The sequence below is a fragment of the Erithacus rubecula genome (assembly GCF_903797595.1).
Source record: "Erithacus rubecula genome assembly, chromosome: 29".
Lineage (NCBI taxonomy): Eukaryota > Metazoa > Chordata > Aves > Passeriformes > Muscicapidae > Erithacus > Erithacus rubecula.
Window position 1 is genome coordinate 967,156 of NC_136681.1, and position 13,655 is coordinate 980,810.

The window sequence follows — 13,655 nt, forward strand, 5'->3', positions numbered from 1 at the left end:
AGACACCTGTCATTCAAACCAGGACACTAGGAAAAGGAGAATGGGGCCTCTTTCCCTCCTTTTTCTTGTCTTTTTATCTCATCTTTTTCTTCCTCCTTTTCCCCTCGTCCTTTCTATTTCTTTCTTGTTTCCCCCCATCCTCCCATTTTTTCTTGTCTCTTTGCTTTCGTTCTTTTTCTATCATCCTTTCTTGTTTCCCTTTTTGTCTTTCCTATCCCCCCCTTATCCCAGATCTCAGATACCACTCCTAAATGTGTTCCCATAGGTGCAAGACTCCCCCGACCTCCCCAACAGGTGACACCTCCACCTCTTCCCCTCATCCCCCCTGGTTCCTGCATCCCACCTGCACTTCCCCATCCCCCTGCATCCCCCACATTCCCCCCACCACCTCCATCCCCACCCCACATTTTTGTTCCCCCAAAACACCTGAAAAGTATTCCCACTTCAATTTCCACAATAATTCAAGATCAGCAGAGCAAACCCCAACTCCAGGCTCCTTTTTCTCCATTTATTTTATTTTTTTCCATCCAGAAGCATTCCCAGCCCCATTGTCCTCTCAGGGGGGCTAGGGCCACAACACTCCATTCTCCCTCCAGCTCCCACTTCCCTCCTCCAAACCCCTCATTTCTCTCCAAATTTGGACTCTGGGGGCTGCTCTTCCCCATTTTTAGAGGCGTGGGAACACTCCCAAGCATTGGCCCTGAGTTGCTCCCAGAGGAAATAACCCTTCCCCTCCTCCTCGGAGCTCTCAACCCTCATTTCTCGCCTCCACAGCACCTTTTTCACCCCAAAGTGGACTCTGGGCACCCCAGTGTGCCTTTCCTTCCCTCAGATACAGAGTCCAGTGGCAAATCCAAAACTCTTTTCTACCAGATCCCTCATCTCTCCCCCTTTAATAACTTTTTTGAGTGCTGACACTCCACATGGACCCTGGGGGGTCTCTCCCAGCCCAAAGTGGGGGGTTACCCATTCCAGGCACTACTGGGGCCAGGGTGGGATGCAGGAACCCAGCACCACCTTCCAGCTCCACCTGGGAGGGTAAGAACCCAGGTGGGACCCTGGATTTGGGACAGACAGAGGGACTATCCCAGTGCCAGGCTGGATGGCTTATGGAATCCCCTGCTCCACCACCTTTTCCTCCTTTGCTTCCTGAGAGTTCCACCTGGAGCAGGCAAAATCCCAGCTCCATGACCTCTCCCAGCCCTTCCCAAGCCCCAAACCAGGGGAAACACCAGTGTGTCTCCCTCCAAGGGCTGATCCACCAGCAGAATTCTCTATGCAGTATCCCACTCTGTGTCAGATCAGTTGGGAATCTCCCTCCAGCTCCACCCCAGGGTCACAAATGCTGCTGAAGTGGATCTGGGAGGAGGGAGGGGAGGGAGGCCGACGGCTGCAGCTCAGGTAGGCTTCCAAGGATTTCAGCAGCTGCCTTGGCTTCTTTTTCGTGGATAATTCCAGCTCTGGAAGTGTCAGAGGAGGAAAAGGTTGAGGGGAGCAGGGCCTGGATGGTATCAAGGGTCCAATACATCCGGTGTCCCCACATTTTTCCTTGGAAAAGGGTATGCTTGCCCTTTCCTTGGGATAAGGGAGCACAGAAAGCTCAGTGCCAGCCTGAGCACCCTGAGACTGGAATGCAGGGAAGATAGGGCAAAGCTGGAGCCCAGCAGTGCCAGCTGGATCCGGATTTCTGAGGGATATATTAGTCCCACTGACAGCAATCCTCTCTGGAATAGGTAATTCATGGACAGGGGTTAAGCTATGGCTCCCTGTGAGCCTGGGGAGCCAGGAATGTCCCCATCCATCACCTACCTCGAGCCATCCCATCACAGCATCCCTCTGGGGTAGAAAATGGGAGGAACACCCCTTGAACCACTGAGATAATGAAAACCTCAGTGAGAGGACCAAACTGGGAATGTCTGGATATCTTTGGCATTACAGCCCTTGCCATTGGGCTGGGATGTGCTGAGAACACAGCGGGGGGTGTTTTGAGGTTGTTGTCCTGGGGCTGTCTCCCCAGGGAAAGCTGGGCAAGGAAAACCTGGGAAGACAAACCCTTGAGGAAGAAGCTGGCGTTGGTGACAGTGCCGTGCTGCTGCTTCCAGAGGCAGGAGAGGCGCAGGAAGGCAGCAGCGTACAGGTCGTTCAGCACCCCGATCACCTGCTGCCGCCGGTTGCACTCCCTGCAAAGGGGCAGAGTATTGCAGACAAGTAAAGATATTATACAAGTCTTTAAAAATACAGTTTAGGCCCTGCTACTCTGGCTAGGCTAGCAATTGCTTGTAGTTCCCATGTGAAATAATCTTGGGAGTGAAAAGTCTGTTAATAGAGCAACCCATTCTTGGAAAGAAAAATAAGTCTGCATAATTTACCTGCATAAACAATAGATCTGTCCCACAAGAATCCATTAAGGAAATGTGTAAACACTTGTAGATGGAGAGTCTTAACACGTACACACATAAGCACTTTTTAACCAATTAATTAATTAGCAAGAAAACTACTAAGCCAATTGGAGGTCTGTGAAAACTGTATAAAATGAATTATGTGAATAAAGAATGGGCATGAAGAAATTGAGTCCTGTCTGATTAATTTTACAACAGGAGAGGGCTCAGCCACCTTCTGGGAAGGGCAAGGACCCAGGATGCAGCTGGAGACTCCAAACCAACCCTCCTCACCGGGAGAGCCGCTCCTCCTGCAGCGCCTGGATGACCATCCGGGTGATGTTCACAGACATGATGCAGAAGGGAAAATTCTGGAAAACAACCACAATTCCAGCATTATGGAAGCTCAGTTGGAAAATCCTCCTCGCTTCTGGCACCTCCAGCCCTTTGACACTGCATCCATGCATCTGCAAATCCATGGGATGGATCCATGGGATCCGTGCACTGGGATAACAGCCCTACAGATCCAGGCTTGGGTGGATGCTGAGGGTTGAGCCCATCTTGTACCCATGCTTAAACACAGACTAAAATTTAGGAAGACAGGCCATTTTCCTGTGGCCCAACTCTCCAGCCTGTTTATCCTACTCCAAGCCAGTATCAATCTCTAAAATCCCATTCCCAGCATAAACAAAGCACCTGGAGCTCAGCTCCAGCCTACATCAGGGCTCTTGAGCATTTCCTTCTTCCCCACACAAACACTAGGTGGTTCTGCATTCCAAAAAAAACCTCAGAAGGTTTTTGTTCTTCTCTTTCCCAGAGTGTTAGGAATTCCAAGGAAAACCCCCTGGCAGGAAGGAGGGGGAAGGTCATGCCTGGGTTTCATGCTGGGAGAGCTGGAAAATCTCCCGTGCCAGTGGCAGCAGCTGGGCATCCAGGACAAAGAAGAGGATCTGCATCAGCCCCAGCATTCCTGTCCCACGCAGGTCAGTCCCGGGATCCGCACCTGGGAAGGTGAGCGACAACATGGAGTCACTTCCTGTCACCTTCCCACTTCCACGTGCTGTTTATCCCTGGATTCCCTGCCACTGCACTTCCAGAGTCCAAGAATCCTGGGCATTCCCTTTCCTGAGGGGAAGCTTTCAGGCAATTTCCCTAATGGGGTCATCACCTCACTCATCTGGGCATTAACCAGGCCCTGCTCCACTCCACTCCTCCTATTCCCTTCCCACACTTTTCCAGGAATTACCAGCTTTTTTAGGAACATGGTACGAGGATGACCCAGTCCAGATGTTGTACTGGGGCCAGTTTGGTTTAATTCCTCTATGGGATAAAGGGATTTAGAGTGCCCTTGGGAATTTTGTAGGGATATTAAGAGGAGTGGGAGGATTAGGATGATCAAAACCTGGGATCAGTTTTAGGGTCCAAAAAGGACATTGAGGTGCTGGAGAATGCCCAAGGGAGGCCAGTGGAGCTGGGTCTGGAGCACAGGGAATGGCTGAAGGAGCTGAGACAGAACAGAGTTGCTCCAGGGGAGGTTTGAACGGATTTTGGGAATCCTGGGAAACCCCCAGGCAGAGGGTTGCTCCCTCTCCTACCCTGGAAGCCCAGCTCCTCCCAGTGTGCTCCATAGCGTGGGCAGCCCAGCCTGGAGCATGTCAGCTGCTGGTAGATGGTCTGCAGGATCCGCATGTGCACCCGCTCCGAGTCATCCAGGGCACCTGCAGGGAGGGAGCCAACACCCAGCTGGCTGAAAACACTCTGGGGGTTTAAGAAATGGCCCTCAGTGCCCCAAGAACACCCCTTGGTCCCAAATACCATTCCTTGACACCTAAAAAAATAACCTCACATCCCCCAAAAAACCTCCTTGTTACCTAAAAATGCCCCTTGGCACCATAAAACCCTCAGCAGCAAAACCCACGTCCCCCTAAAAATCCCTTCAGTATCTCAAAACACCCCTCAGCACCCAAAAGTTGCCTCTTAGGACCCAAAAGACCCCAAACTAACCCCTCAGCACCCTAAAAAACCCACAGTGCTCCAGAAAATGTCCCTCAGTGCCCAAAACCAAACCCATACACTCCAAAAATGCCCTTGCAGCACCTAGGCAGCTCAGTATCTTAGAAATCACCTCGGTGCCCAGAAAAGGCCACTGGGCCCCCAAACCCACAGGCCCTGGGTTTCTATGTGTGTGTGACCCCTGCACACCAAGGGTTCAGGTGATTCCCATCCCATTTGCCCCTGGACTGATGGGAGGCAGAGGGTTCCCCCCTGGAGTGTGTCCAGTAAGGCACAAAGGGGACCCCGGGTCCACTCACAGTGTGCCATGGCCAGCACCAGCTCCTGTTCTTGCCGGAGCTGCGGCTGGAGCCGGGGAGGCCCGCAGAGGCAGCGGAGCAGGGCACCCAGGATCCCCCGGCGTCGCGGCGGCCGAACCTTCCCCTGCAGGATAAACAGGCCAAACCCTCAGAGAGCGCGGCCACAGGCGGGGGAGGGGGTTGGTGCCGCCCGCTCCTACTTCCTACACTCTCGGCAAGGAGCGGCAGCCGGAGCCCGGCCGTACCCGGCTCCCGGAGAGCTCCGCGCTCTGGAAGTGCTGCAGCGCCTCAGTGAAGGAAATCGGAGGAGGGGACGCTCCCGAGGTGCCCCCCAACCCTGCAGGGAGGCAGGGAATGGGTCAGACCCCCACTGAGCTCTGACTCCCCCCCCCCCACCCCGAATGATCCCTGATTCCAGGAGAATGAAGCCGAGGGGAACAAGGGGAAAATGGAACTTCTTGTCTCCTCTCTCTCTCCTGTCCCCCGCAAATAAAGCTCCCAGCTTCTCCCCCAACCCGTCCTCCCTCCAGCTCATTTCCCCCTTCCGGGACCTTTCCAGCTTCCAGGCCCCTGTTAGTCTCAGTACCTGACTGGATCTCTTCCAGAGCCTCCCATTCCTCCCGAGCCTGCTGCTGCTCCTCGCTGATCCCTGCCCAAGAGAAGGGGTACAGGAGTCAGTACACCATGGGGCTGAATTTTTTCTTATCCAAGGAAAATCCCAACCGGGATTTTTCTGGTGACGCCCGGGGCACCACAACGTTTATCTTGGGTGAATTTGGGGAATAAACTAGCACATTTGACTGAGACACCCGCCCGACTTGACCCCTGGAGTCCCTCCGAGCGCCGCAGGTGAGCTCCCCACCAGGAAACACCACGACCGATCCAAGGGAAGCAGGAAAAGCTCACCAGGGTCTGGGCACTGACCCGCTCCGAGCAGCAGCTCCTGCAGGACACCCTCCTGCCCCAGAGCTGGAATCTGAGTGGGACAGAGGGAACACAGCGTCACCCCCCGCGACAGATCAACAGACCCCGAACTCCAAGCTTTTCCCCCAGGGAACAGCACCTGTGCCCCGCGGGAAAGCGGCTCAAGCCCCTTCAGGGGGGTCTGTATCCCCAAGATGATTTTCTGTGGCTGTAACAGTAGAAACGGAGCAATGAGGGGAAGTGGAGGCCGGGACCCCCGAAGTGAGGGACCCCGCGGGTGTCGGCTGGGGGAGCTCCGGCCGGACACGCACGGGCGGGGACTTGCCGGGGGGACAACGCGCTGCTGCTCCTCCGGCCGCTCCGAGCCCGCGGCGCCGCTCATGGCCTGCGGGAGAGGAGGGGATCAGCTGGTGGAAATGGAGGTGTCCCGATGACTGACACCCCCAGAACCACCCCAGGCCCTCAGGAACGCCCTGGGCCACTCAGGGCTCCCCCATCCTGAAGCTCTCAGCACCCCCACCTCTCAGGAGCCCTTCCCAGGCCTCCCTCAGCTCCTCGGGAATCTCCCAGCCCGCTCAGGGTCCCCCTGGTCCCTCAGCACCTCCCAGCCCCTCTCAGGAGCCTCCTGCTGCCCTCAGCGCGCCCCAGCCTCCCAGTGCCCCCCAAGCCCTCAGGAGCCTCCTGCTGCCCTTAGCATCCCCCAGTTCCTCAGGAGCCCGTCCCAGCTCCCGCTCAGCCCCTCAGACCCCTCGGACCCTTGAGGTTCCCTGTCCGAGGCCGCCACACTGCGCAGGCGCGGCCGCGCTGCACACTGGGAGCTGTAGTCCGTACCTCTGTCAGCACCGCCGTTCCGTCCGGGAGCGGACACGGGACTACAGTTCCCAGCGTGCACCGCGCGCCCGGAGACGCAGGCGCGCGCGAGCCAGCACGAGGGGAGGGGCAGGGGCGGGGCTCGAAGGGCGGGGCTGGGCTCGGGGGGCGGGGCGGGGCCCAAGCGGCGGAGCTGGAACGGGGCCGGTGCCCGGAGCGGGACTCGGAGCTTCCGGGATCTGCACCGGGACGGCCACTCCCAGCGCCCAGTGCCAGCTGCCAGCGCCGAGTTTCAGTTCCCAGCTCCCATTATCCCAGTGCCAATCCCCGCTCTTGCCAGCTCCCAGTGCCAGCTCCTAGTGCCCAGTGTCGGCTCTCACTGCACAGTCCCAACTCCCAGTGCCCAGGACCAGCTCCCGGTGCCCAGTGACACTTTCCAGTCTCAGGTCCCTCTATGCCACTACCAGCTCCCACTATAGCAGTGCCAGGTCCCAGTCCCGGCTCCCAGCGCTCAGTGCCTGCTTCCCATTTCCTGTTTCCAGCTCCCAGAATCGCAGTGCCCGCCCCGGTGCCCAGTTCCCAGCTCCCAGTGCCCGCCCCCGGTGCCCAGTCCCAGCTCCCAGATCCCAGTTCCCAGTTCCCGCCCCCGCTCCCCGCCCCTCCCCGCGGTCCCCCCGCCCAGTGCCGGAGCCACCCCCTGTCCCCGCCGTGACCGTTCCTGCTGTCCCCGCCGGTCCCGCCGCTGTTCCCGGCTCCGCGGGGCTCCCACAGCCGAAGGGCGCAGCACCATGTGGCTGCAGGCGCTGCTCTTCCTCGCCCTCCTTCTCCTCCTCCTCGTCGTCCTCCTCCCCCTCCTCCTCTTCCTCCTGCTCCCGCTGCTCTCGAGCAGCCGCAACCCCTTCGCCACCGACACCCGCCGCCCGCCCGCCCCGCTCGTCACCGACAAGGCTGTGCGCAGGACCGTCGTCAAGACAGGTACGGGACCCCCGGGGGCATCGGGACCCCCAGGGGCATCAACCCCCCCCCTCCCCCCGGCGGGATTAAACCCCGGGGTGGCATCAACAGCCCGGGGCGGCATCGCCCCAGGACAGCATCTCCACCTGCGGCAGCATTCATCAGCCCCCGCCGTGACACCGTCCCCCCCAGTGTCACCCCCGCGGTGCCATCTGCTCACCGTGGTTTCGGGGGTCCCCCATGCTGTGGGGTGCCTCCGCAGTGACGCCCCCCCCCCCCCTTTCCCCGCAGTGTTCTCGGCAGAGAAGGTGCCCCAGAAGCTCGATGCCATCGTGGTGGGCAGCGGCATCGGTGGCCTGGCGGCTGCGGCGCTGCTGGCCAAGGCCGGCTGGCGTGTGCTGGTGCTGGACCAGCACGGGAAGCTGGGGGGATGCTGCCACACCTTCACCGAGAAGGGCTTTGAGTTTGACACTGGTACGATCCCCCAGATTCCCCCCAGGTCCAAGGGAGGGGCATGGGATACCCTCCGAGTGGGAACTGCACCCATTGGGGTGAGGACCAGGACTCCCCAGCACACACCTCATGTTAGACAAACCGTTTCCCTGCTCTTCACCCCAAAATCCTCTGGGTATAGGGTAGCAAACACCCCAAATTCCCCATATCCAGCCCCACCTGTAATTCCCTGTGTGGGGGATGCCACCTCAGGACACATCTTTCTGGTAAACTTCTTGTGACAAGACAAAGTCTGGCTCTGCATGCCTCTGAATTTCCAGGATTAATTATTTACAGCAGAGACAAATTGCAAACTGTGACAAATGCCAAAATTGCCAGCTAAAAACACTATGGTCAGTGCTATTCACCTCAGTTTGGAGGTGGGTGTATCCCAGATTTTCCCTTTCCCATGGAGCTTATGGGTTGGGGATGATAAATAAGAGGTGGGTTTGGTGCATCCTGGGGTAGGAAAATTTAAAAAAACCCAAGCAAATGTGAAAATAAAAGAAAAAAAATGAAAATAAAGGAAGAAATGTCTCTTTTAGGGATCCACTATGTGGGGCAGATGGAGGAGGGCTCCCTGATGCGGTTCCTGGTGGACCAGCTGACAGATGGGCAGCTGGAGTGGGCCCCACTCCCAGCCACCTACGATGCTGTGGTTTTGGGGGACCCCCAGGGTGCTGGCAAGACCTTCCACATCCATGCTGGGAAGAGGGAGTATTTCCAGAGACTGAAGGAGCAGTTCCCCGGGGAGGCAGCGGCCATTGATGAGTTCCAGCGGTTGGTGAAGGTAGAGGCAGATCTGGGTGGGATAAAACCAGGGGAGTTTGGATCTGGGGAGTCACACATGGAGGGGAAACCCCCTGGCACTTGGATACTGGGCACCCACAGGAAATAATGGCATCACCCCAAAAGTGTTGGGAAACTCATGTAAAATTGCTCCTTTCTGCCTCAAAAATGCAGCATCATGGTGTTTTGAAGGAGATTTCTATAAGGAAGTTCTTTAAGGAATTGGGGCAGAGTTCTTTAAGAAAGTTATTTTGAAGAACCATTTTTTTTTTAGGGAGCTTTTTGGGGGAGTTTTTTGGGAAGACGTTTTTGGGGGAGTTTTGGTGGGGGAGCTTTTCTTAAAGGAAGCTTTTTGAGGGAAGCTTTTTGAGGGAGCCAGTACTCCCCTTACCCACTGCTCCCCAGGACGCCTAGCAGTGAATTTAAGGGGAAAAAATGCTTTGGAGCTTCTTTGGGGCATGTCTGAGCCCCTGGATCTCCCCACAGAGTGCCAGCCGTGGGGTTGTGCTGCTGGGGATCCTGAAGATGCTCCCACAGTTCCTGGCCAGGCTCCTGGTCTGCTCCAGGCTGCTCCCACGTCTCTGCTCCTTCTCCCACCTGGCCTCACGCAGCGTCAAGGAGGTGGTGGATGGTCTCACCACCAACCCTGAGCTCCGGGCTGTCCTCAGCTACATCTTCCCCACCTATGGTAGGTGACCAGGAGGCCCTGGGGTGATACTAAACCCTTTAGAAACAGAAAAAAAAGGTGAGAAATCCCTGTTTTATCTTTTGGAAGGTTTGCAGGGATGCTGGGGTGAATGCTTGGCCAGCATCCTTGTCCCCAAATCATTGGCAGGTGACATGTCCCCAGTGATCATGTCTTTTCTTCTGCATTCTCCTTCTTCCTCATGGGGTGACATCCTTCCTGTACAAGGGAATGTTCCTGAGCCTCCCCCTTCCCTCCACCCCATCCCCTGGGCTTACTCACAGCTCCCCATAACTTGGTCAGGTTGGTGACCATGGGCTTTGCCATGGGGACACCCACACCTGATATCCTCCCTACTCCTCCAGGTTCCTCACCTTCCTCTCTTGTTGTGTCCAGGGTGTTCCTCATCCTAAAATACTTAGGACAAGCTCCAAACCCATGATTTGCCCAAACCCACCTTGACTGCCTCTTTTCCCAGGTGTGCTCCCCTCTAAGGCCAGCTTCTCCATGCACAGCATCCTGGTCAGTCACTTCCTCGGAGGTGCCTGGTACCCCAAAGGTGGGGCCGGAGAAATCGCCTTCCACACCATTCCCGTGATTCGGAAGGCCGGAGGCAACGTGTTTGGGAAGGCGCCGGTGCAGAGGATCCTGCTGGATGCTCAGGGCAGAGCCTGCGGTGAGCCCCAGCCTGGGACATGGGGCTGCTCCCCAAAGTGGGGTTCCTCTCACCAGCACCTCATTCTTCTCCTTCTGGCTTTTCCCTTCCAGGCGTGAGTGTCAAAAAAGGCCAAGACTCGGTGGATATCTTCGCTCCCGTGGTCATTTCGGATGCTGGGATCTTCAACACCTACGAGAGGCTGCTGCCGGCGGAGGCGCGGGCTCTGCCGGGTACGGCGTCAGCGCGGGCTCCGGCGGGTTCCGCCCTTAATCCCATCCTGAGCCACATCAGAAAGCAGATTTATCAATTAGCACAGGCAAAGCCTCTGTCGCTCCTGTGCCACAGCCCTCAAAACCCAGCCCTGGCCGCTCCTTTCTTCACAGGAGTTTTATTAAGCTTGAATTAATTGGCACAAATTGGCTGTAGTTTGCAAAGTCCTGGCTTTGTGTGAGGATTTTGTAGAAAACACAGTGCTGGGCCCTAAAATTTGTGGAAGTTGATGGAATGGTCACTTCAAGTTGGATTGCCAGAAAGTCTTCTGGAAGGGGCAGGGATGGGGGGAAGGGGAATAGTTGAGTGGAAGGTACTTGGGAAGGGGCACAGTTAGGGGGAAGGGTCCCAGCTAGGTGGAAGGGGGATGGTTGTGTGGGTGGGAAGGGTCAGGGATTGGTGGGAAAGGACCAGGATTGGAGAAACCACTTCTTTGTATCTGAGGATCCCAGAAAAGCCTTATTTCCCCCAGGGCAGCCTAATTCTCCTTTTTCCCTCCGCACTGCAGAGATCCAGTCCCAGCTCCGCATGGTGACCCCTGGTGAGGGCGGTTTCACCGTCTTCGTTGGTCTCAACGGCTCCAGGGAAGAGCTGGGGCTGGAACCCACCAACTACTTCATGTTCCCAGGGAACGACCTGGATGGAATGTAGGTTTGACTTTACTTTGGATGTGCCTCATTGAGCATAAGGAGATGAATTCCTGGTCAGTGACTCAGAAAATGGGGATTTGGCCATAAGGAGGATTGAGGGGAAGGTGTGCACTGAATCCCAGCTCAGCCCTTCCTCTCATGCAGGATGAAGCACTACCTGGCTTCATCCAGAGATGAAGCTGCCAACAACATCCCTCTCCTCTTTGTCACCTCGCCATCGTCCAAGGACCCCACCTGGCAAATGAGGCACCCAGGTAAGGCTGACACCTAGCCACAAATGCTTGTGAGGGGCTTCAAAACTCTTGCTGGGGTTTGGTGATCCCAAACAAGGAGTTTCTACTCAGCTATTCATTATCAAAGGTGCTGAGCACAGGGGTCATGGAATACAGTCTTTGGGATACCTGGATGAAGGACATGGAACCCCACAGATCAGTGGACATTCTGGGTGTGGATGAGGAGGGTTTAGAGCAGTGACAGGGCAGGATGAGGGTGGGCAGAGGGACAAACAGCCCAGCCTTGTCCTCCTGCAGGTAAATCCACACTGGCCATCGTCACCTTCGCCAGGTATGAGTGGTTCGAGGAGTGGAAGGACAAGCAGGTCCACAAGCGGGGGGATGACTATGAGGACCTGAAGAAGACTTTTGTGGATGCCATCATGCAGACTGTCTTCAAGCTCTACCCTCGCATTGAGGGCCGGGTGAGGAAACACAGGGTTCAGGGGTCCTAAACTCGGGGTTCAGGGGTCCTCCAGCTCCTCTCTGGGCCCCCTCCACCTACCCAATGACCACGGAGTCATGAAATGATTTGGGTAAAAGAGCTTAAAGCTCATCCAGTTGCACTCCATCATGAGCTAGATCAGGTTTCTCCATCCAACCTTGGCAGACCTGCATGACCTTCCCAGGATGATCCTCCAGAACAATCCAGGGACAAAACCTGGCCAGAACCACCACCCCAGGGTCTGCGAGGAACCCCCCCCCCCACCTAGGTTCCTGCAATGGCCCCTCGTCCTGCTGCCCCTGCAGACTACCCTGTCCCTGTGCCCCTGCAGATCGAGTACCTGTCGGGTGGGACTCCCCTCACCAACCAGCACTACATCGCCAGTCCCCACGGCGAATTCTACGGCATCGACCACGGCATGCCCCGCCTGCAGGCTGAAGCCATTGCTGCCATGCGGGCAGAAACGGCTGTGCCCAACCTCTACCTGACAGGTGACAGGGCCACCAGCGCCTCGGATGGGGACAGCTCTGGGGGAGCGGGTGGCGGGGAGAAAACCTTCAATCCTGAAATGGAATAAAGGGAAGAGCCGCTGTGGGGCAACACCTGCAAAAGCAGAGTTCCACAGGCCCAAGGGGAGGAGGAAAGGGCTGTGCTCCTCCAGCTCTGGGAGTTTGTCTCCTTGCCCAATGCATGATTGGGCAGGATGAGGCCCTTTTCCTGCTGGAGACAAGGAAAGGTCAGACAGGGAGGGGACTGTGGGTTCAGACCCCAGGGGCAGCTGGAAGGTGAGGAAAGTGTAGCCCAAACCACCACTGATGGTTGGCTGAGACGGAATGGGGAGTTACAAGGGGACCACATCTGCTGCTCCCTCCTTTCAGGGCAGGATTTGTGCCTGGGAGGTTTCATGGGAGCCCTGCAAGGAGCCCTCATCTGTGCCAGCACCATCCTCAAGCGCAACCTCTACGCGGACGTGGTGCGGCTGAAGATGCGCTTGCAGGCCACCAACTCCAAGAAGGGAGACTAAAGCTCACCATCCCACCTCCAGGAACCCCTGCTCCCCACCACATCACCCCCACCTCACTCTCAGCTCTCGCACACCTCTAGCAGATCTGTCTCTATGCTATGCCAAGGGATTTCAATCCAGGAAGATGCTGTTCCCATTCCCAGACAGATGTGTTGGACCTCACCCCCACCAAAAAAATGCATCCCCTTCCACCATCGTGTCCAGTGCTGGTCCTTGGCCATGAAGGGAATCCCCAAGAGCTGTTGTGGCCAGGAGAGAAGTGAAAACAGGTGGCTCCAGCAGGTATCAGCATGGCCCAGCAGCACCCATGGTCCCAGCAGCACCCATAGCTGCTTGATCCCATCAGGATCACTGTGCTCCACCTGCAGCCCCAGAGCTGTCTGAGAGCAGCAGTGCCTGCAGGCTGTCCAGGACTTCCAGAGTCATTCCTGGGAGCAGCAGGACCCCAGCCCCACAGTATTCCCAGTGTTTGGGTGCTGCTCTCCCCCCACTGCCCCAAGGCATCAGTGGTGCAAGCACATGCTCCTTTAGCAGCAACAAAGTCCTTTTGTCTGCTGGTTAAAGCCTGGGAAAAGGATCAAAGTCCTCTCCAGATGGGAAGGGAAGCACGTGAGACTGGAAGTAATAAAATAGTGGTAATGATCCTGGAATTTGTGCCTCGTGATGGGTCAGTGGGGCTGGGGGTTTGTGAGGGAGAAAAGAAGGGGAAGGGAAAGCAGAATAGAAAGTGGAACAGGAAGAGAAAGGGGAAGCCAACAACAGCCCAATCGTTGTGAACATGTTGCTGGGGGTTTGTCCTGCACCAGCCAAGTTTTGGGGAGAAATAATGGCAAAACAGCCATAAATTGGGAACTCAAGTGAGAAAAACCAGTTGGCCAACGTGGATTTACCTCCCACCTCCTTGGAGTTGACAGCCATGGCAAGAAGGAATTCCCAATACTGGGGGATACTGCTGTGAGCACATGAGCCATTTGTGGGCATCAGGGCACCTT

At 56.5% G+C, this 13,655-nt stretch overlaps 2 protein-coding genes across 4 annotated transcripts; one reads left to right on the forward strand and one right to left on the reverse strand.

The window, feature by feature from the left end:
- Nucleotides 1-144: 144 nt before the first annotated feature.
- On the reverse strand, nucleotides 145-6,510 carry ELMOD3 (ELMO domain containing 3). 3 transcript variants are annotated; one of them, XM_079329004.1, is made up of 11 exons: nucleotides 6,370-6,510; nucleotides 5,940-5,999; nucleotides 5,597-5,666; nucleotides 5,277-5,339; nucleotides 4,936-5,027; nucleotides 4,691-4,814; nucleotides 3,974-4,096; nucleotides 3,251-3,381; nucleotides 2,673-2,749; nucleotides 2,053-2,180; nucleotides 145-1,460 (listed from the first exon to the last, which is right to left on the reverse strand). In XM_079329004.1, exons 2-11 carry the CDS (start codon nucleotides 5,994-5,996, stop codon nucleotides 1,297-1,299), a joined length of 1,029 nt encoding a protein of 342 aa, XP_079185130.1. In that variant the 5' UTR covers nucleotides 5,997-5,999; nucleotides 6,370-6,510; the 3' UTR covers nucleotides 145-1,296. The 3 variants fall into 3 exon arrangements, with proteins under 3 accessions (XP_079185130.1, XP_079185128.1, XP_079185129.1); XM_079329002.1 differs by lacking the exon at nucleotides 6,370-6,510 and adding an exon at nucleotides 6,135-6,207 and having other exon boundaries at nucleotides 1,810-2,180; nucleotides 5,754-5,999; XM_079329003.1 differs by lacking the exons at nucleotides 4,936-5,027; nucleotides 6,370-6,510 and adding an exon at nucleotides 6,135-6,207 and having other exon boundaries at nucleotides 1,810-2,180; nucleotides 5,926-5,999.
- A 579-nt stretch (nucleotides 6,511-7,089) lies between these two features.
- Nucleotides 7,090-13,313, forward strand: RETSAT (retinol saturase). Its single transcript, XM_079328862.1, has 11 exons — nucleotides 7,090-7,399; nucleotides 7,670-7,852; nucleotides 8,416-8,660; nucleotides 9,146-9,347; nucleotides 9,823-10,020; nucleotides 10,113-10,232; nucleotides 10,781-10,919; nucleotides 11,067-11,176; nucleotides 11,453-11,619; nucleotides 11,971-12,130; nucleotides 12,518-13,313. The coding sequence occupies exons 1-11, from the start codon at nucleotides 7,213-7,215 to the stop codon at nucleotides 12,661-12,663; spliced, it is 1,857 nt and encodes a 618-aa protein (XP_079184988.1). The 5' UTR covers nucleotides 7,090-7,212; the 3' UTR covers nucleotides 12,664-13,313.
- Nucleotides 13,314-13,655: the final 342 nt, after the last annotated feature.

Bases quoted from the DNA above. Each gene is read 5' to 3' on its own strand.
- ELMOD3 (XM_079329002.1), bottom strand. From the start codon at position 5,996: ATGAGCGGCGCCGCGGGCTCGGAGCGGCCGGAGGAGCAGCAGCGCGTT. The intron at 5,028-5,276 runs GTACTGAGACTA...GCCTCCCTGCAG, and splicing joins TCTGGAAGAGATCCAGTCAG to GGTTGGGGGGCACCTCGGGA. The intron at 2,181-2,672 runs GTGAGGAGGGTT...GCCCCTTTGCAG, and splicing joins CAGGAGGAGCGGCTCTCCCG to GGAGTGCAACCGGCGGCAGC.
- RETSAT (XM_079328862.1), top strand. From the start codon at position 7,213: ATGTGGCTGCAGGCGCTGCTCTTCCTCGCCCTCCTTCTCCTCCTCCTC. The intron at 11,177-11,452 runs GTAAGGCTGACA...GTCCTCCTGCAG, and splicing joins CTGGCAAATGAGGCACCCAG to GTAAATCCACACTGGCCATC. The intron at 12,131-12,517 runs GTGACAGGGCCA...CCCTCCTTTCAG, and splicing joins GCCCAACCTCTACCTGACAG to GGCAGGATTTGTGCCTGGGA.